Genomic DNA, 22735 nt, shown 5'->3' with positions numbered 1-22735 from the left:
GACGTTACATTTAGTGGGAAGTTACTAGAGCTATATAGATAAAATTGCACAAATATCCATCGTCTCTGTAGCACAGTGGATAAAGTGTCCGGTAACTGACTCCATGAATGTGGGTTCGAACCCCAGTGAACGAAAACTAAGTTTTGACAATTTCATAATAAAGTTCACATATAAAAAGGTTAATTTCTTCAGTGTTCGTCGTGTCCGCCGTAGCCCTGTGGTTAGAGCAATAGCCTGAGAGCTAGATGATCCTGGATCGAATCTCCTCCGGGGCGAAGTATACAACCGTTTTGAACATTTCTATATAAAGTTCACATATAAAAAGGCTAATTTCTTCAGTGTTTGTTGTGTCCGCCGTAGCCCTGTGGTTAGAGCAGTAGCTTGTGACCAAGACGAACCTGGATCGAATCTCGTTGAGGCCAACGATAAAAGTAACTATTTTGAACTTATAAAAGATTCACTATCATTTAAAAGAGCTTAAATTTCGTGGTTTGGTAACGGGTCTCTATGGCCTAGACGGATGGATGGTGGACTTGGGTGAGAACTCTGTTTCGACGGCGAGGGTTCGAACCCAGGTAAATCTCTAGAGGCTTTTAGTCTCGACTCTTCTCTATCGCTTTCCCCCCTAAAAATATTCTATATAACTTACTTAAGGTAAGTTGGGGGGGGTTGAGGCGTTGGGCCTGCCGCAGGCAAGACACTATCAATAGATAGAACGAGTGGCAGGTTGGAAGAAAGAGAGTCAAGGAGGGGAGCCGAGGGGCAAGCAGGTGCCCGGGACCCTCCAAGATTCTAAAGGAGTGGAAGATACTTACTATTTTAATACTACTATAGTAGGCTGTGACTTTGAACTTTAAATATTACTTACATACACATTTTTGAAGGTTGGCTTTTTGGCCGTGGTCGTAGAGTTGTTCATCCCCTCCTTGCTTTTTTCTATCATTTAGACGTCCCGGGTTCGATTCCCACTCAAACCCAACTTTCGGTTTTTAAATATCTAGCCAGATATTTTGGACACTTTCTAGTGGTTTTTGAGCCCACTAAGGAAAATCTTTGCGATCACCTGTGGGGTTCGAACCCACCAAATTTTCTAGTAGCATGTAACTACTAAGGATGACCCTGTCACCCATGGGATTCGAACCCACGCTTTTCGCCACTCCGTGGCTTTTTGTTGACCAGCGCTCTACCACTGAGCCATCCAGTCGAACACAAACGAGGAATTTGTATCCATTATAACTGTAATCTTATATTTTAAATAATATAAAAATACGCAGAGAACTTTCTCTATGTGGGAATCGAACCCTCGACCACTACCTCGTCAGACCAGCGCTCTTACCACCTGAGCCACCCAGACTGACGAAGTAGTCAATAATTTAACATACTTGACTATAGTCCACGAAGAAGATTCAAGAAAAATCTATCCGGACTCTACCGGGTATCGAACCCTCGACCATCACATCGTAAAATACTTTTCACATCCTCTCTGACCACTCGTCCACCAAGACCACACTGCAATGGAGCGTTTAACAAGGGCCCGATCCTGGACTAATATCATCTTGCTGCTTTGGAAAGAGATCGGAATAACGAGTTTATCTCGAGATTCCGAGCTCTTTCCAAAGAGAACAGAATTTTTCCAACGGACAATCGACCTCATTTTATCTTTGTGTTGTGCTGGTGATCGTCTTGGACCACCAGAAGATGTAGCTTTATAAATAAAGATTTGTTAAAGATCACAAAAAATTCAATTCTCACTCCGGGATTCGAACCCACGACCGAAATATAAAGAAAGATATCAACAGTCTAACTGACTGAGCTATCGCAAAAAGCACGTACATAGTGTTCACCAGAAGACCTAACCCGAGGGGACGCTGTTATCCAGTCACTTGGACTAACCAGTCCACTTTTTGCTGATTATTCTTTGTACAAATCAAACCATATAACCTTTAAGTCGACAAGCAGTATTCAGTCAAGTGCGATGGCTCGATCGGTAAAACAGTTCGTCCGCCATCGCTGTCCAGCTATACGAGTTCGAGACCACAAGGTAAGAAGAAAAATTGAAGGTAAGAGTATATCATTAATCATATTGTATTTGTATTAAATTCTCTACACTATGCACGCACAAAACCTCAACATACACAATAAAACAAATGCACATGCAAAATCCTTCATACATAAAAAAAAACTCCAACAAAACAACATAGTACACCTATCAATCAATATATTAACCACGCCCAACTACAGCTTACTTGTCACCCGGGGATCCTCAACTATTAAGCAATTTTTTTAAAGTAAAAAAAAAACAAAGAAATAAATCAATGCGACACTTTAAAAGAAAAAAAATGCAGTAAAATGTGAAATATTTGTTTGTTTTATCCCCGCGTTACAAACAAATTAACTGTAGTCTGTCTGTAATATTATTAAATGTAGTTACTTCCCTTTGATCATCAGAATCTGTTCTATGGTACAGGGCGCTAGCACAACTTCGATCAACGGTAATCCCCCCCTTAAACGCGTGGAATTCCCTGCAAGTATATTAAATAGGACGTAGGCCTATGTGTGGGGTATGTAATATATGCTTTTAATAAGCAATGGCCTGCTGTAGAGCTATGCCCAAAATGCATGGCATCGGCTACAGTTGCAACCAATAGGCATATTAAGCTACATCAATAAAACCAATAAAAGGGCTTGTAGAGAGCTTCCCTGTAACTTTTTCAAGTATATTAGGGACACTGATAGCATCAACTTGCACCATTCCATTTTTCAATCAGACGTCTGTGGTTCCTGCAATTCTACTAAAACTAAGTGTTTTACGACTTCATGTCCTAAAGACATAGTATGCAGATTTTGCAATAGTGACGTCATAAAATCTTCAGTTTTGGTGGAATTCCAAGAACCACAGACGTCTGATTGAAAATTAGAATGGTGTAAATTGATTCTATAAGTGTCCCTGATACACATAGAAAATTTTGAAAATATCTTCACAATCTCTTTAAGTTGCAAGTCATGCATTTCCATGACCCATATTTGGATTGTCAATTTTCCCGCCATTGTCAACTTCCGGTTGGAATGCATTAGGCTAGCAACCATGAATTTTGTGTTTTGGTGTGAATTGGTGCCTAAATGCTGCAATTATTCCGGGAAACACATTACGAAAATGGTGAATTGATAGAATTTGTATTGAATGAGTATTACATTTTAATTTGAAATTTATTTAGTTTAAAACCGCCTTGTTGATTTTTTCATGTGTTGTCCGCCATTTTGAAAACCACGTGGTTGACCTACATACCGTTATCAATTCAAACAGATGAACTTTCAAAGGTTAAGCACGGGTAAGCATTACCCAACAACACTATACACGTGCTGTGGAATGCACACGCAAAGGTTCTACACCCCTCAAAATGAAAATGGACCTTTCCGTTGGCGTTAAAAATGTCCTAGCTTGTTGCCGAAAAAAGCGAGATCCATATTTTTCCATCGCATATATAAGGAACCTACCTTAATTATCTTTGAACTTAGTTCCCTATCCGCTTTTATTAGGCTAATGAAGATGGGCAAGGCCAAGTAGTATGCAATGAGGGAAATTTTGCCAGGACAGTGGTATAAACACCTTCAGGTTGAAGTGAATGAAAATCATTTTGTTTATATTTATTCTAAGTGACATATTTCAATGTCTTGCTAATAAACATAATACAAATAAAATAGATATACATATGGAATGAGAGTAAAATAGAGTGAGGATAGGGGCCATCTTGATTTGTGAAGGGGTCACGAGTCAGACAACACCCAACCTTTGACCAAAAGACAGATATTCAGTCATTGCAGACTGATAGAGACATCTACTCAGTTTCATGCTTTAACCAGGCCCAAAGCTAGCCCTGGGTCTTACTGACTGACTATAACATTTGACTCTATAAAATTAAAAACTTTCAAGGGTACTCTGCTACTGTATGAAAGGTTTGAGTTCAACTCGTATACCCTTTCATCAATCAAGTATGGTAGTGACATTTGATAATTTGTTTCGAAAGTGCAAATCTTCTGATCTTAATTCTTTAAGCTTTAACAAAGGTTTATGAGTCTTTCAATTTTGACCCTTGCTCCAACCAGAGTATTAGCTGATGGCATCAAGGGATACACTCGGATAACCTTTGTTAAAGGACAACAAGATGGTACAGAAATTGCTAGTCCTATAACCCCATAATCTGAAAATTTTCTACATAATTCAGCTATAAATACTAAATAATTCTACCCAAGTTTTAAATATTTACCAAAATTCAAAATTGCCTTATGCAATAATAATACCCAATCAAATTCAAGTCCATAAGATATTTTGATTGGATCATTCAAATATTTCTGACCAATCAAAATTCGATATAAGAACTTTCTCAATTCTAAGCATTGATTATCATTCTAGGGATAAAGTCATCTAATTACACTAACCCGATCTCAGATTTCCTTTCTTAAAAGTGATACAGGTACCTTAAATTGGGTTCGTTACTGAAAATTAGATGAAGTCATATGTACATACCCCACCTTAGATTTCCATTTTAAAAAGTGTTACAGGAACCTTAAATTGGGTTTGCTACTAAAAATTTAGATGCCTTTAACCCTAATGATGCTAAGTTTGATTTACTATTTGACTAATGGTGTTTGTTTCAGCTGTAATAAAATGGAACGCATGCGTGTGACGTCTTTAGTTGATTTGACAACCTTAGGGTTAAATTCACAGAGGCGACAGATTTTCTCCCATTCGTGGCCTGGTACCGATTCATCTCTTTCTTTGATGAAAGCCTTCTCTGCAACTCTGTAAGATAAAACACCAGACATATATACAACAAATGAATGGAGTTTTACATCCTACTCTTCTGTACCTAATAGAGCTAATGAAGACAGGCAACTCCCTGCAGTGTACGATGAGGGTAAATTTGTTAGGATAGCAGCATTAGCCTACTTCTTTTTCTATTTCCAACTGTCGAGGGATCTTCAACGTGCACAGCCTGTAGCACACGGGGCCTCGGATTATTGTCCCATCCGAACGACTAGACGCCTCTGACCTGCATCACTGACAGGGGGAAACCAGGTTGAAAAATCCGAAGGTATTATCTCAACCTATGCTGGGATTGGCCTCCGTCATATATTTTGCCCAATATTTTGACAACACTTACAAATTAAGTAAGACGTGAAGACGGGCAACGCCCTGCAGTGTACAATGAAGGTAATTTTGTTAGGACAGCGGATTAGCATTTTCCAACTGTCGAGGGATCTTTAACGTGCACAGCACACAGGCCTCTGTTTATCGTCCCATCCGAACGACTAGACGCTTTTTCCATGTCAGCCCCTCTGACCTGCATCACTGACAGGGGGAAACCAGGTTGAAAAACCGAAGGTATTATCTCGACCTATGCCGGGATTAGACCTTCAGGTTAACTGTGCTAAAATCAATCCATCATCAATTTTGCCCAATATTTTGACTAAACTTACAAGTTATTGCTGTGAGTTTTAGTGAGTTGTTCTGAATGATGTTTGTACCAGTCTTCAAGTTCTTTCTTAGCTACAGACTGCCAGTCAGCCTTCTTCTTAACTTCTTCAGCATCTTCAATACAATCAAACAGAATTCTATATTCAATAGTCTCCTGTTCATAGAGTTCTCTTATTTACCTACTACATCCTAAAGTCTCGCATGTATAGTAGAAAGTTAACCTGCATTTCTGATATTAGCTGTGCTGGTGAGGGTTGTGTATCCAAAACATGTTGAGAGCCTAAGCAATTACCTGACTCTTTTTAAAATAATCTTCAAACCATCTTCACAATGTCAAGGTATTACAAACGTCTTCTCATACCTTGACATTATAAGACACTTAATTCTTGTATCTGTAATTCTAGTTTGTAAATGCAGCAATTTGATTGGATTGTACGCTAGCAAATACAACCAATCAGAGACCTTGACAGAAAGACTGTTTAACAATATAGCTGAGATTTGAGGGCTCTGATTGGCTGAAGCATCCAATCAAATCACTGAATTTACATGTTTCTGAGACACAAGAACAGTGCCTTATGATGTCAAGGTATATGATGGAGTTCCGAATTCCTTGACATTGGGGGAAAAAAACTTCGCTGAAAAATGGCTTACCTTTCTTTTCTAATCTCTCTTTCTGCTCCTCCCTCCATTTCTTTATTTTTTCTGGCTCACTACGGACGACATCTTGTTGAGATATAGCAGAGTAAGCATCACTGGGCCCATTGGACTAAAAAATTTAAAAAGTTACGATATTTAAAATTCAATTCCAAAAATTTTCTACAGTAAGGAAAAGATATTTAAGCACCTGGGAAGACAACAAAAAAAGTCCTTTTTATTGTAAACAATATCTCTGCCCTATTACTTGAGACATCTTGTAAATAGAAGCCATTAAAGATGGGTTTCCTTATTTTTTAGTGTCAAATTAAGCAAACTATTTGATTAATTGGTGTTTCTAATGAATCATGTATTCTTAATCATATCATTATGTTCTTATTGCATATAATTAAGAGTTTTAACCAATCATAAATGTCCAAGTATGTACAGTCTGGATAAACAAATAAACTTTTTGACCTTTCTTGATCAGTCACTCATTGGAATTCTGCTGGCAATTCTCTTCTAATTTAGCTAAATATGAATTAATTATAGACATGTGAGACAAACTGGTATTTTTTCAAGCCATTAGAACACCTCTACTTTCTATTCATATAAGTATTAGCATTTTCATTTTCATAAATGAAAATAAGGGAACCCATCTTTAAGTGTACAAAAATTCACATAAAATTTATAAATTTTAACACATGCATATTTTTTTTGCAGATTTACAGCAAGCTTACAATTTGAAGCAACAAGCATTGTTTTGGATATATCAATGGTGAAGACATAGGTGTTCTTGTCTAATAATTTGGTGAGTTGAATTTGATTGATATAGTGCGTGCATCTTGGTTTATCAAAGGTAGACGAGTTTTCAGTATAAAACCCTTGATCCATAAGCTGATGTTCTTGCTGTTGTACAACAATGGAGTGGTAGGGACTGTGTTCTTGATCAGTTAAAGCAAAAAAATCATTTTTTGAAAAAGTAATAAACTTTATAGTGAATATTGAAGTTAAAGGGATTATAAAGAGGTTTTCTAAATTTTTTATGTGTATCAGGGACACTGATAGAATCAATTTACATCATTCTAATTTTCAATCAGACGTCTGTGGTTCCTGCAATTCCACTAAAACTAAGTGTTTGATGACGTCATTTATCGTGAAGGGTCTTATGTGATAAGCATATTTTGCAATTAGTGACGTGATCAAACACTTAGTTTTGGTGGAATTGCAGGAACCACAGACGTCTGATTGAAAATGGGAATGGTGCAAATTGATGTTAAAAATTCCTCGAATTTAAACAAAAATTGATAAATCAGTGTACAAAAGGAGAAAGAATTTTACCACTTTAATTTTTATTTTGAAGCTAGAACATACTCCCTCTTTAATTAAGTGAATATCAGCTAATAGATCAAGGGATAAGTGTTGAAAACTCGTGATACCCTTTATATAGCACGCTATATTATACAAGCATTGCGTTTTGGAAGGCAGACGGAAAATGGTTTGGGCTTGAATTAGGTGGAATATGGATCGACTGGGTCACTTAAAAATTCTCACTGCTAGTTCACTGGCCCCAAAATCACTTGGACCAGAATCCATATCTAACAAGCCACCCGATTGGTTACCAGAATCTAACAAGCCTCCTGATTGATCACCAATTCCACTCCCCATATCTAACAAGCCATCTGATTGGCCAAAAGGTGAACTTACATCCAAGTCGCCGTTAACCCCTCCTGCATCACCAGTGGCGGGATCCTCCAATCCACTGTCTCCGAATAAATCTTCCTGCAAACAACGAACATGCAACATGCAAATTAAAGAGATTGTAAAGAGGTCTTCGTAATTTTTTATGTGTATCAGGGACACTGATAGCATCAATTTATATCATTCTAATTTTCAATCAGATGTCTGTGATTCCTACAATTTCACCAAAACTAAGTGTTTGATGATGTCAATGATCACAAGAACCGTTGATTTGTACCATTCCAATTTTCAATCAGACATCTGTGGTTCCTGCAATTCCACTAAAACTTAAAGCTTTATGAAGTGACTTTCGCAAAAAATATCGTAAGCACTTACGGATACCACAAGAATCTGACACGTCACTAATCGTGAAATATGCAAAAAATCATTTGCGATAAGTGACGTCATCAAACACTTAGTTTTAGTAGAATTGCAGGAACCACAGACGTCTGATTGAAAATTGAAATGGTGTAAATTGATGCTATCAGTGTCCCCTATAAAATTTAGAAAACCTCTTTACAATTGTAGGCAAATTACATGCAATATGAATACATTCAAAGCAAAACTATCAAAACTCTATCCAGCCCATGAACAACAAGAAAAATATTTTTGGAAAGTTTAAATTTTCGAAACTGAAACATGCAAGCTGTAACACATAATTTTCTTTTCTGACTTTTGTTGGTAAATTAAATTTTACTGATTTTCTTTATGTGAATTCGATGTAGGGCGTGGACTAGACAGTTCATGACAGCCAATAAAATGGCTGATGGCCTTCATTACACTATGCGTGAAGTGCAAATTTGGGCGATTACAACTAAGGCTGGCTATAGATTACCAAATTAAGATGGATTATCAATGGTAGACTATCGATCAATAATCAAAATAATTTAATTGAGAAACCCTGTAAATACTAAATTAAAAACATGACAGAATTCTTAATTTCATGGGTTATTTTTGTATCATAGAAGTATATTCTTGTTTTGATCAGTTATTATAGTTTATTGTGGGTATGTTATGTGTTGAAGAGAAACCCTGTAAATACTAAATTAAAAACATGACAAAATTCTTAATTTCATGAGTTATTTTTGTGTTACAGAAGTATATTCTTGTTTTGATCAGTTATTATAGTTTATTGCGGGTATGTTATGTGCTGAAGAGAAACCCTGTAAATACTAAATTAAAAACATGACAAAATTCTTAATTTCATGAGTTATTTTTGTATCATAGAAATATATTCTTGTTTTGATCAGTTATTATAGTTTATTGTGGGTATGTTATGTGCTGAAGAGAAACCCTGTAAATACTAAATTAAAAACATGTCAAAATTCTTAATTTCATGGGTTATTTTTGTGTTATAGAAGTATATTCTTGTTTTGATCAGTTATTATAGTTTATTGTGGGTAAGTTATGTGCTGAAGGGAAACTATGTAGAAGAGATTACTACTTGTTAACAGGTACAGTGGAGAAAATGTAACTTTGACATATAATTGATAATGAAATTTGATAATCGATAATCAAAATTATAAATCCCTAGCGACGATTCTGATTTTTTATCCAGCCCTGATCACAACGCACAGTAAGTTCACAATTTGACCATAAATATTGTCTACAAACGAGTCCTTAGGGTCAAAGTAGACAGTAGCGTTTCGATATTACCATTTTACGAATCAAACTAGTCTAAAAAAAATCAGTAAGATTTAGGAAAAGAAAACAATAAACAAAAAGCAACTACCTGATTGGAAGAGGCTGGTTGTTCTTCACCAAATGCATTGAAATCTGTAAATAAAGTCAAAAATTTGAACATAAAACTAAGGGAGCAGGGGTTCTTGGGTTGACCCTGCCAAATTGACCACCTCACCGACTGGACCAAGTGTTTTCTGCGCACAGTAGCGTAGTTAGGGCGGGATTTAGGCAGTTCACAGCTGCCTTACATAACAATTGTCACTAAAAGTCGGTCAAATTCAACTTCCAAAATTTACCTTATTGAATACTGCATAGACCCAGCTGAGCAGAAACCGAAAACAAGGACGCAAAACCTATCTATTAGGCCTCCTCATTTAGTGGGCGTGGCAGTAATATTAATGATGATGATAACGAAATGAAAAGCCGGTCGGAAAAACGTCAAAATGTCGATTTCTGAGTCCAACCTACCTTCTTGAGGAGCAGATTCTGTGGGATTATCATCTTCTAGACCGGCTAATTCATCCTGTTCACGAGCTAAAAAGTCGGCTGCTGGATCTTCTTCCATATTTGGTGGATTAGCACTCTCAAATTGATCAAAGTCGGCCATTGAAAATTATGAATATCTCAATCTACAAGACGTAAGAAGATTGCAGTATTTTTCCCCTGGAAATTGTGTCTGGATAATTGACTATAATGATGACGTCAAACGGGAAGTTGTACACACCACTTTCGCGGAGTTGAGAATTTCCTGTATTCTGATTGGACAAAAGTCTTCTCAAATGATGCACCGTGTAGAAAAAATTGCAGTCTGTCAAAAATTTAAATTTGAAATTAAAAAAATATTGGGGAAGAAAATAAGCCAAATTATGAAATTATTCATTCATTTTCCTCAAATTAATTCTTTCAAAATTATTTTAGTAATTATTTTTTCAAATGGACGCCATATGGTTCATCACCTTGCATGTAAACAAACATGGCTGCCAAAAGTGACAAAGAATTTCGTAATCATTCTAAAAATAAACTTTAACTAATGCAGACGACATTTTGAACGTTCATGTGGAGCTAAAACTAATCAAAGCATTCAGAGAAATCATTTGAGGCGGTTGACATCGAAAAAATGTCGGATTTACACCGAGAAAAAGACGAAAACAAAACGGAAAATGAAGACCAAAACGACGAAGAAAATGATTCAACTCAATCCTTCACCGAAGCTGTGCGTGAAAAATATTGTTTTGACGGTTCTGACTACACATTCGGATCTTGTCAGATAACTTTCCATGGAAAAGCAGGAACTGGTGGTGCGAAGGCTGAATTGGCCCATTTGAGAAATGTGGTATGTGTCTTAAAAAACCGTAAGCGCAAGACGAATTTGTTCTAATTTTTATACATGGGAAGTTTTTTGACCCATTATGTTACAGGTCACTGCAAATTTTTTTTGAATGAAATTGCATGTAAATTCAAATAATTGACGTGCAAAAGTCAAAGTGAGGTCAAATCAAAGTGTCAGCTTTCAGTTGAGGTCAAAACTTTCAGTTGAAGTCAAATCAAAGTGTCAACGCTTTCAGTTGAAGTCAAATCAAAGTGTCAACGCTTTCAGTTGAGTTCAAATCAAAGTGTCAAAGCTTTTAGTTGAGGTCAAAATAAAGTGTCAAAACTTTCAGTTGAAGTCAAATCAAAGTGTCAACGCTTTCAGTTGAAGTCTAATCAAAGTGTCAAAGCTTTCAGTTGAGTTCAAATCAAAGTGTCAAAGCTTTTAGTTGAGGTCAAAATAAAGTGTCAAAACTTTCAGTTGATGTCAAAATAAAGTGTCAAAGCTTTTAGTTGAGGTCAAATCAAAGAGTCAAAGCTTCCTGTTGATGTCAAACTAAAGTGCCAAAGCTTTCAGTTAAAGTCAAATCAAAGTGTCAACGCTTTCAGTTGAAGTCCAATTAAAGTGTCAAAGCTTTCAGTTAAAGTCAAATCAAAGTGTCAACGCTTTCAGTTGAAGTCCAATTAAAGTGTCAACGCTTTCAGTTGAAGTCAAATTAAAGTGTCAAAGCTTTCAGTTGAAGTCAAATCAAAGTGTCAAAGCTTTCAATTGAGTTCAAACCAAAGTGTCAAAGCTTTCAGTTGAGGTCAAATTAAAGTGTCAAAGCTTTCAGTTGAAGTCAAATTAAAGTGTCAAAGCTTTCAGTTGAAGTCAAATCAAAGTGTCAAAGCTTCCAGTTGAGTTCAAACCAAAGTGTCAAAGCTTTCAGTTGAGGTCAATCCAAAATGATTTATGTCACTCATAAAAAAAAATGATAAACAATTCACTATCAGCACTTAAAAATATATAGTTCTAACTTCAGGACCTAGGCCTGTGCTTTTTATATGAATTCTATTCCTGTATAACCCTAACACAATGAGATGACTGAAGTAACCCATACAAAAAAAATGAAACACAATGAAATGATAAAAGTGACCCAAAGAAAAAAAATGAAACACAATGAAATGATAAAAGTGACCCCAAAGAAAAAAAAATGCAACACAATGAAAATGATAAAAGTGACCCATAGAAAAAAATGAAACACAGTGAAAATGACTAAAGTGACCCATAGAAAAAAAATGGAACACAATGAAAATGATAAAAGTGACCCATAGAAAAAAAATGGAACGCAATGAAAATGATAAAAGTGACCCATAGAAAAAAATGGAACGTAATAAAAATGACTAAAGTGACCCATGAATAAATTAATGAAACTTTTTTTTTCTCTGACAGGTATTATGCAACTCTAACTTGACGTATGCTGGTATACCAAGAGAAGGTCTGGCCTCACTCTGTCCTAATGTCATTGACTTGGATATTTCTGGTAACAACCTCACCAGTTGGAAAGAAATCTTACCTATATTCCAACAGCTAACTCATCTGAAGTTTGTCAATTTAGGAGGCAACCCCATTCAAACAGATCAAGTAAGTAAAGGAAATCAATCAATCTCATTAAGTGTGCAATGAGGGAAATTTTGACAGAACATGGTTACCTTAAAGATGCAGCACACGAACAGTCTTGGTTGGTGATTTTTGTTGCTGACTTGACTTGTTTAAAATCTCGCATGTGCCTTCCACGACAAGATTATCGTGTCACAGACAGGATTTATAATATCAAACAAGTTTGATCATGGTCTCTGATAGTTTTATCGTCTGTAAGACAGACCTGTCATCATCCAATCAGATTCATTTTCCATCCAAAATATGATCATCGACACCTTAGAAAACGACCGACTGGAGATTTTTGTCTCCTCGTGTGCCAGCAGTCGGCAAAACTCTTGGCAAGACTTTAGTCAGTGACAAAAATCTTCGATTGCACCATAAGACAAAATTAAGATAATTTTTCTGCCATTTCTGCATATATGAAATTACAGACGGATCAGTACCAAGATTTCATTTTTGATAAGTGATACAGATTGCAACTTTTGCTTTGATTATTTTCTAGGACTATTTGGAAGGTATAGATAAACCACTAAGTAATGTAGAAAACCTGGTTCTGAATGGGACGTTTATTAGGTGGAAAGATGTTTTGAAGTTTGTTAAGAGGTTACCAGAGTTAAAAGAAATACATGTCTGTTATAATGGTAAGTGTTCACCCTAGGGCAAAACCCCACCCCCTTCCTTGCCCAACTTATTTTAGCCATTAAAAGAAAGATCCACAACTTTTTTTCCCTGTTTCTTAAAGAGATTGTAAAGATGTTCCTAAATGGTTTATGTGTATCAGGGACACTGATAGCATCAATTTACACCATTCCAATTTTCAATCAGACGTCTGTGGTTCCTGTAATTCTACTAAAACTAAGTGTTTTGAAGGGAGGCTTCCTAAACAATTTTATGTGTATCAGAAACACTGATAGCATCAATTTGTACCATTCCAATTTTCAATCAGATGTCTGTGGTTCCTGCAATTCCACTAAAACTAAGTGGTTGATGTCGTCACTTACTATGAAGGGCGTTATGTAATACAAGCATATTTTGCAACACTTAGTCTTAGTAGAATTACAGGAACCACAGACATCTGATTGAAAATTGGAATAGTACAAATTGATGTTATCAGTGTCCCTGATACACATACAAAATTTAGAAAACCTTTTTACAATCTCTTTAAGTTAAAAGTTCCCATCTTACTGTCAAAAGTCTCAAAAGTCAATATCAAGGTGGTAGATAGATCCCACCCCTTCCTTCTTGTTTGCCAATGGTAAGGAGTTTCCAGGCATGAAGATCCCTTTTTCCCTAGTTTCTTGTCCCATTTTCGTCTTAAAGCCAAAATCCCTTCCCTTCTTTGTCCTAATTTGCATTTCGGCCAATAGTTAGGTAGTTGGCATAAAAATTTTAGACCTCACCCCTTCTTGAAGTCAAGTTTCCAGGATCCTTTTCAAGTTTTGCATAACAATTATGTCAGATCGTGGATGGCAAGTTCAGTCACCCAAAGAAAAAACATGAAACAAAAATTGTAAATCTTCTTTCAGATTATGAAGAGTTCAGTGGAATGGAGAAAGATGATTTGAAAAATATTGAATGTTTCCGAGCCAACAACAACAATATACAAAAGTAGGTTGTAATCAAAGTTAGTATAAACAAAAGTAGGTTGTAATCAAAGTTAGTATAAACAAAAGTAGGTTGTAATCAAAGTTAGTATAAACAAAAGTAGGTTGTAATCAAAGTTAGTATAAACAAAAGTAGGTTGTAATCAAAGTTAGTATAAACAAAAGTAGGTTATAATCAAATTTGATCCAAACAAGCGTAAGTTGTATCAAGGTTACTATACAAAATTAGGTTTTTATCAACAATGAAATGGTTCCTTTTCTTCAGGTGGTCAGAGGTTTGGAAACTGCGGCACTTACCAAAATTACATTCTTTGATTCTGTCAGGCAATCCTGTCAAAGACATATTCTTCGACTACAATTGTTGTACTGGTGACCATGACGACTGCCAGGAACCGATAGCTGACTGTGATCCAAAAGTTCAAAATTGTGATGAAACTCTGGTAGAAAGTGCTGATCAAAATTCCAGCCATCTTGTAGCAAGCTCCTGTGATACTTCAGATAGTTCGAAGGTCCAGCAGTCTTCAGAATCTTCAAAGGAACTGTCTTCAGGAACCTCAAAGGAACAACCTTCAGAAACATCAAAGGAACTATCTTCAGGAACGTCAAAGGAACAACCTTCAGAAACGTCAAAGGAACTATCTTCAGAAACATCAAAGGAACAACCTTCAGGAACCTCAAAGGAACAACCTTCATTAACCTCAAAGGAACAACCTTCAGAAACATCAAAGGAACTATCAGAAAATGGCTCACAAAACATAATCAGAAATGTTCAAGACCATACCTGTCCAAATCTTTCAAGGAACCAAACTTCCAAAGACGAAAATGAGGAAGAAAAGTCCACAGACGTGCTGACCACAGACCAAGGTGAAGCTTCCAATAATCTTGAATTAGAAGAAGAATTCCAAACCATGGTTACAGAGCTGCTCAAAGTGGCTGATAAAATGGCCCATCAAAAATCGTCTCCCATCAAACGAACCAAGAGATACAGATATGACTCTCTCCAGAGCGAAGATGGAGATTATGATGACTGTCCTAAACAGATGGCCAACTCTTTGGGACAGGTGGCGAGCTCTTTGGGACATGTGGCGAACTCACTAGGACAGATGGCAAACTCATTGGGACAGACTGCTAGCTCGCTGGGACAGGTGGCAAACTCACTTGGACAGTTGTCACCAAAAATAGCAAGACAGATTCAAGCAGATGAAACTGGACAGATGCCACATGATGTGGTGGGACAGATGCAAGCAAATAAAATTGGACAGTTGCCACAAAAAATGGGACAGATGCCACCTCAAGTACATGAACAAATGGTGAGAGACATGCCAAAAGATGGACAGATTCCAACAGAAACCATAGGACAGATGCCAACAAAAACCTTAGAACAGAAGCCATCAGAGATGTCTGGACAGAGCCAATCAGAAGCCACAGGACAGATTTCATCAGAAACAATAGAACAGAAGCCATCAGAGATGTCCGTACAGATGGCACCAAAAGACTTACAACAGCTACCATCAGAAGCCTCGGGACAGTTACCACCAGAGGAACCAGCCAGAGCTGCTGATGACGAACCTGAGTGCAGACCTTTCCAGAGTCTGCACACACTATGTCTGACAGAAACCCATATTCACCACACGGACCACTTGGAAGCTCTGACCAAATTTCCTTCCCTCAAGTCAGTTCGTTTAAGAGTAAGTTATCATTTTATTCTGCAAAAAAATTTAGTCCTTATCGACTAGTCTTGAAATTGCATAGAGTTTGTATGAGACAAATTGAGGGGGACTACAGCGATGCCATCTGAAGGACTCGGAAATGTAAGAAGGGCCACAATGCAGGATGGTCTGCCTAAAAAATGGAATTAACTCCTAATATCTTATGTGTATCAGGGACACTGATAGCATTAATTTACGCCATTCTAATTTTCAATCAGACGTCTGTGGTTCCTGCAATTCCACTAAAACTAAGTGTTTGATGACGTCATTAATCACAAGGACCTTATGTGAAATCAAACACTTAGTTTTAGTAGAATTGCAGGAACCACAGACATCTGATTGAAAATTTGAATGGTGTAAATTGATGCTATCTGTGTCCCAGATACACATAAAAAATTTAGAAAAACTTTTTACAATCCCTTTAAGTCATAGCTAAATTTCAGCTGTCTGTAACACTTTTTAAAATGAATATATGATATCTGGTTTGCATATGATAAGATAAAAACTTACAACAGAAATACAAGAAATATTAGAATGTATTCCATTTTCCCCTATGTTTTTATTTGATTGTCCAAATTAAATGCAGGATTTTGATTTTGAAAAGTGCTATGATCAACTGAAATTGCATTCTATCAGCTGGTAAACTAAAATTTTAGACAACAAGTGTAACCCTTTTAATATTTACTTTTTAGGATGTTCCCTTATATAAAGAACACAATGATGAAGACAGCTGGAAACTTTACCTAGCCAGGTAAGATAGGAAATTTCTTGCAAAATTATTACACACAGAAAACATGGAAACAGTCCAAAACTTGTGCCTGTGTATTTCAAATAATTTTGAGGGTCCAAGGGAATTTTCGAGAGGAATTTTGTCAGATTGTAGATTGTAAAGAGGTTTTCTGAATTTTTTTTATGTGTATCAGGGACACTGATATCATCAATTTACACCATTCCAATTTTCAATCAGACGTCTGTGATTCCTGCAATTGCACTAAAACTAAGTGTTTGATGACGTCACTAATTGCAAAATATGACAAGGCCCTTCGCGATTTGTGAAGTCATCAAACACTTAGTGGAATTGCAGGAACCACAGACGTCTGATTGAAAATTAGAAAGGTGTAAATTGATGCTATCAGTGTCCCTGATATACATATCATTTAGCCATAGCCCAATAAGAAGCAGAAAAAAGATGGGATTTCTAATACACAGAGCACATTCTTTAACAGTGGAAGAATAAAAAGAGATGGCTTATTTCAAATTTTCCCTTATTGCATACTGCATGACTTTGACTCAGAAATGGGGGCAATATTCTTCAAAGTTTGCTTCATTGCAGACAGCTACCCATACAGGATAGGATACAAATAGGGTGTAAAACTTCATTTGATTCCTATTTCAGTTTACCAAATATAGAACTGTTTAACGGAAGCGAAATATCGGCCACGGACAGAGAAAACTCAGAACGGTTCTACCTGCGACATTATTTAGATTTCGAAGAGAAACCACGAAGACATGAAGAACTGGAACAAAAACATGGTAGGCTTAAAGATGGGTTTCCTTATTTTTTAGTGTCAAAATAAAGATGGGTTTCCTTATTTTTTAGTGTCAAATTAAAGATGGGTTTCCTTATTTTTTAGTGTCAAATTAAAGATGGGTTTCCTTATTTTTTAGTGTCAAATTAAGCAAACTATTTGATTAATTGGTGTTTCTAATGAATTATCATGTATTCTTAATCATATCATTATGTTCTTATTGCATTAATAAGAGTTTTAACCAATCATAAATGTCCATGTATGTACAGTCTGGATAAACAAAAAAAGACTTTTTGACCTTTCTTGATCAGTCACTCATTGGAATTCTGCTGGTAATTCTCTTCTAATTTAGCTAATTATGAATTAATTATGGACATGTGAGACAAACTGGTATTTTTCCAAGTCATTAAAACACCTCTACTTTCTATTCATACAAGTGTTACATGAAAATAAGGGACCCATCTGTAAAGGAACACTACCACTAAGAATGGACATAAAATTTAAAGTCTCAAACTTGGTCATAAGTGTATATATTCATACAACCGAATCTCTTACTTGCAAGTTTAAAGGGATTGTAAAAAGGTTTTGTCAATTTTTTATGTGTATCAGGGACACTGATAGCATCAATTTATACCATTCCAATTTTCAATCAGACGTCTGTGGTTCCTGTAATTCCACTAAAACTAAGTGGTTGATGACGTCACTAATCACAAAATATGCTTTATCACATAAGACCCTTCGCGATTAGTGACTTAGTTTTAGTAGAATTGCAAAACGTCTGATTGAAAATTAGAATGGTGTAAATTGATGTTATCAGTGTCCCTGATAGACTACACATGAATAATTTAGGAAAACCTCTTTACAATATCTTTAGTTGAATGGGAGGGCCAAGATCAACACCAAGAGGTTTGGTCAAGGACCAGCTGGTAGACAGGATCCTCATTATTCCAGTCAACCCAGCTGTAAATGGGTACGGATAATCTAGGAAAGATCAATGTCAAGAGGATTGGCCAAGGATCAGCTGGTAGACAGGATCTCCATTATTCCAGTCAACCCAGCTGTAAATGGGAACAGATAATCCAAGAAAGATCAATGCTAAGAGGTTTGGCCAAGGACCAGCTGGTAGAAAGGATCCTCATTATTCCAGTCAACCCAGCTGTAAATGGGTATGAATAATCCAGGAAAGATCAATTCCAAGAGGTTTGGTCAAGGACCAGCTGGTAGACAGGATCTCCATTATTCCAGTCAACCCAGCTGTAAATGGGAACAGATAATCCAGGAAAGATCAATGCTAAGAGGTTTGGTCAAGGACCAGCTGGTAGACAGGAACCTCATTATTCCAGTCAAACCAGCTGTAAATGGGTACAGATAATCTGGGAAAGATCAATACCAAGAGGTTTAGTCAAGGATCAGCTGGTAGAAAGGATCCTTGTGAACCTAAGTTGTTATCCTTGTAAAGTCAATGCCAAGAGGTTTGGACAAGGATCAGCTAGTAGAAAGGATCCTTGTGAACCTAAGTTATTAACCTTGTAAAAAAATTGTTGTTTATGTGTTTGTATATATAAATTGTTCACCAAAATATGTGATGTTTTTTAGGGAAACTAAGTAAAATAGTTGATATTGACCTGGGTGGAAACTTTCAGAAATATGCCTGGCTACAATTCTATATTAATGGTAAAAAATCTTTTAAAAAACGTCTGTGTATGAGAGATTCCGTCGATAAGCTACGAACTTTCGTTGCTAAAGAGCTTAAGACATCCAAAAGGTAAGATTTGGAAATTTGCTTGTGCAGTCTCATTAAAATTAGACCAAACTTTCGCTTTTATTTCTAATATAGCCACTTCTGTTAGGGTCTAACGACAGCCCTCTTGAATGTTTGTCAAATTAACCTTTGATTTAAATCGATGACGTCTGCTTTAACCAATCAAATTTGTACCCTCTTCAGCGCTGGCAATTTTGTGTCGCAGTGTTTAATCAGTTAGGTCAAGGGTTAATTTGTTGAATGTTCAAGAGGGCTGTCGTTAGACCCTAACTGAAATGGCTACATTAAAAATAAAAGCTAATACAAAAAATGGAACGAAAGTTTGATCTAATTTTAATTAGACTCTTGATCATAATTGGATCATTGAAGTTTGTAAATGCAGTGATTTGATTGGATTGTACACTAGCTAATACAGCCAATCAGAGGCCTCGACAGAAAGTATGTAAACACTTATCAATAATGTTAACAGACTTTCTGTGATTGGTTGTATTCGCTGACATATAATCCAATCAAATTTCTGCATTAACAAACTTTGTGATACAAGAATAGTGACTATTGCAGTCAAGGTATAGGAGAAAGCTCGTAATACCTTAACATTGTGAAGATAAAAACCTATGAGCTTTGAACAACTGTCAAAAGTTAGCTTGAAATCTCCCTCACAGAGCTTAGAGGATGGTATTCCCTTATTTTATGATTTGAGGGTACTATAGTTACTAGTCTTAAATCAAGGGTCAGATAACCTAACTCACTCCTTACCCTTTGAAGCACCTCGATTTCAAAAAACTCATTTGATTTTGTTTTGTTTCAGAAATTTTCGACTTTATTATTTCCCATGTGCCCTGGGCCACATGTTCGAAAATGGAGAATTTCCTGAGAAAGAGAAATTGGTAGCGAACTTGCCGATGAGTCGATTTGATATGCGGGACGGAGATGAAATTCACATAGAAACAGCCAATAATATTCAAGAGATGGACATCAGAGTTGTTATCACAGATAGTAGATGGCAAAGTCGAGTGCCAAGAGATTAAAAACAAATTAAATTGACATGTGTCTGGTTGTCAACTATTTTCCTGTGAACATGTGTTTCACTGTGAACATGTTTTTATGTGTTTGGTTGTGATCATGTGTTTCACAGTGAACATTTGTTTGGTATGTGTTTCATTGTGATCATATGTTTCACTGTGAACATGTGTTTCACAGTAAACATTTGTTTGGTATGTGTTTCATTGTGATCATGTGTTTTGCTGTGAACATGTGTTTCACAGTGAACTTTTGTTTGGTATGTGTTTCATTGTGATCATGTGTTTTGCTGTGATCATGTGTTTCACAGTAAACATTTGTTTGGCATGTGTTTCATTGTGATCATATGCTTTGCTGTGAACATGTGTTTCACAGTACACATTTGTTTGGTATGTGTTTCATTGTGATCATATGCTTTGCTGTGAACATGTGTTTCACGGTGAACTTTTGTTTGGTATGTGTTTCATTGTGATCATATGCTTTGCTGTGAACATGTGTTTCACAGTAAACATTTGTTTGGTATGTGTTTCATTGTGATCATATGCCTCACTGTGAACATGGGCTTTGATGTGATCATGTGCTTCACTGTGAACGTGTGCTTTAATGTGAACATGTGCCTCACTGTGAACGTGTGCTTTAATGTGAACATGTATTTCACTGTGATCACGTGTTTCACAGTGAACATGTGCTTCAATGTAAACATGTGTTTTACTGTGAACATGTGTTTTTCTGTGAATGTGTTTGGCATGTTCATTGTGATCATATGTTTCATGTGTCTCACTGTGATCATGTGTTTGTTTCGCTCTAAGATGCCTTGAGCTGCGAACAAATGCATTTCCAATGTACATTTCTTGAGGTTCACTTTTCAATTCAAATCTCATTGAAATCTCATTGAAATCTAATTCACAAAGTGCTCTACTTTCACTCTGAACATGCATTTTGCTGTGAACATGTATTTAGATGAACAATCTTCATTAAGACAGCTGGTTTGAGGTTTGATTTTTAGCTTTAGTTCAAATCTCTCAAAGGCTGCTTACACATGTGTTTCAGAAATGTAACCCTCATCAGGTTAGGTAGTTTGAAATGGAAGTTATTCCAACATTTAACAAGAGCTTATCTTTTGCTGTTTTTTACATGTTTTGGATATGCAATCATCATCAGGAAAGCTTGATTGGAAATGGGACATGCTAGCTTGTTCAGACTTGCTGAATCTTTTGAACATCTACATCACGGTCGGACCAAATTTAAATTTGCCTGCTCATTTTTGCCATTTCATTCGTTTTTTTAGGATTTTTGTTGATATGAAAGCATTGGCTCAATGCACATGCATAATGCAAGACTTAACATGTCAATCAAATATTGTAGAATCTGCTTCCAGGTAAAAATTGATGTTAATAAGTTTATGGCTTAAGACATAGGGCAGGACTTGACTTCGCAAGGTGGGCGGGACTTAACTTCCAGAGTAGACCTGATTTAACTTCCCAGGGTGGCAGGACATGACTTCATAGGGTAGACAGGACTTGACTTCATTAGGTGGGCGGGATTTGACTTCACAGGGTAGGCAGGACTTAACTTTACAAGGTAGGCAGGATTTCACTTCACAGGGAGGACAGGACTTGACGTCACAGGGTAGGCAGGACTTGACTTCACAGGGAGGACATGACTTGACTTCACAGGGTAGGCAGGACATGACTTCATAGGGTAGACAGGACTTGACTTCATTAGGTTGGCAGGATTTGACTTCACAGGGTAGGCATGATTTAACTTTACAAGGTAGGCAGGATTTCACTTCACAGGGTAGACCTGACTTAACTTCACAGGGTAGGCAGAACTTGACTTCACAGGGAGGACAGGACTTAACTTCACAGGGTAGGCAGGACTTGACTTAACAGGGTAGGCAGGACTTGACTTCACAGGGAGGACATGACTTGACTTCACAGGGAGGACAGGACTTAACTTCACAGGGTAGACAGGACTTAACTTCACAGGGAGGACAGGACTTGACTTCACAGGGTAGGCAGGACTTGACTTCACAGGGAGGACATGACTTGACTTCACAGGGTAGACAGGACTTGACTTCACAGGGAGGACATGACTTAACTTCACAGGGAGGACATGACTTGACTTCACAGGGTGGCAGGACATGACTTCATAGGGTAGACAGGACTTGACTTCATTAGGTTGGCAGGATTTGACTTCACAGGGTAGGCATGACTTAACTTCACAGGGTAGGCAGGACTTGACTTCACAGGGAGGACATGACTTAACTTCACAGGGTAGGCAGGACTTGACATCACAGGGTAGGCAGGACTTGACTTCACAGGGAGGACAGGACAGGACTTGACTTCACAGGGAGGACATGACTTGACTTCACAAGGGTAGACAGGACTAAACTTCATGGGGTAGGCAGGACTTAACTTCACAGGGAGGACAGGACTTGACTTCACAGGGAGGACAGGACTTGACTTCACAGGGAGGACATGACTTGACTTCACAAGGGTAGACATGACTTGACTTCACAAGGGTAGACAGGACTTGACTTCATGGGGTAGACAGGACTTAACTTCACAGGGAGGACAGGACTTGACTTCACAGGGAGGACATGACTTGACTTCACAAGGGTAGACAT

General features: G+C 37.1%; 4 protein-coding genes across 4 annotated transcripts; 2 read left to right on the top strand and 2 right to left on the bottom strand.

Annotated features, from left to right (window-relative positions):
* Nucleotides 1–3629: 3629 nt before the first annotated feature.
* Nucleotides 3630–10181, bottom strand: LOTGIDRAFT_195870 (hypothetical protein). The gene is made up of 6 exons (XM_009065783.1): nt 10001–10181; nt 9582–9625; nt 7664–7891; nt 6128–6242; nt 5479–5590; nt 3630–4801 (listed from the first exon to the last, which is right to left on the bottom strand). Exons 1-6 carry the CDS (start codon nt 10137–10139, stop codon nt 4630–4632), a joined length of 810 nt encoding a protein of 269 aa, XP_009064031.1. The 5' UTR covers nt 10140–10181; the 3' UTR covers nt 3630–4629.
* Nucleotides 10182–10646: 465 nt separating this feature from the next.
* On the top strand, nt 10647–20114 carry LOTGIDRAFT_235828 (hypothetical protein; the record flags this gene model as incomplete). The annotated part of the gene is made up of 9 exons (XM_009065782.1): nt 10647–10865; nt 12273–12464; nt 12985–13123; nt 14009–14090; nt 14352–15774; nt 16488–16546; nt 17192–17328; nt 18921–19089; nt 19895–20114. The coding sequence occupies 9 exons, from the start codon at nt 10650–10652 to the stop codon at nt 20112–20114; spliced, it is 2637 nt and encodes an 878-aa protein (XP_009064030.1).
* A 549-nt stretch (nt 20115–20663) lies between these two features.
* Nucleotides 20664–20924, top strand: LOTGIDRAFT_130586 (hypothetical protein; the record flags this gene model as incomplete). Its single annotated transcript, XM_009065781.1, has 1 exon — nt 20664–20924. One exon carries the CDS (start codon nt 20664–20666, stop codon nt 20922–20924), a length of 261 nt encoding a protein of 86 aa, XP_009064029.1.
* A 1000-nt stretch (nt 20925–21924) lies between these two features.
* LOTGIDRAFT_68780 (hypothetical protein) lies at nt 21925–22389 on the bottom strand (the record flags this gene model as incomplete). Its single annotated transcript, XM_009065710.1, has 1 exon — nt 21925–22389. A coding segment is annotated over one exon (465 nt), but the record flags the coding sequence as incomplete, so codon positions are not given.
* Nucleotides 22390–22735: the final 346 nt, after the last annotated feature.

The sequence above is a fragment of the Lottia gigantea genome, assembly GCF_000327385.1.
Source record: "Lottia gigantea unplaced genomic scaffold LOTGIsca_70, whole genome shotgun sequence".
Taxonomy (NCBI): Eukaryota; Metazoa; Mollusca; class Gastropoda; family Lottiidae; genus Lottia; species Lottia gigantea.
Note: the sequence above shows the minus strand (reverse complement) of the source record. Positions and strands in the feature narration are given on the sequence as shown.

Coding starts and splice junctions, on each gene's coding strand:
- LOTGIDRAFT_195870 (XM_009065783.1), bottom strand. CDS start 10,139: ATGGCCGACTTTGATCAATTTGAGAGTGCTAATCCACCAAATATGGAA. Junction 9,626..10,000: donor AGAATCTGCTCCTCAAGAAG/GTAGGTTGGACT, acceptor CTTTATTTACAG/ATTTCAATGCATTTGGTGAA. Junction 4,802..5,478: donor AAAACTCACAGCAATAACTT/GTAAGTTTAGTC, acceptor TTTATCTTACAG/AGTTGCAGAGAAGGCTTTCA.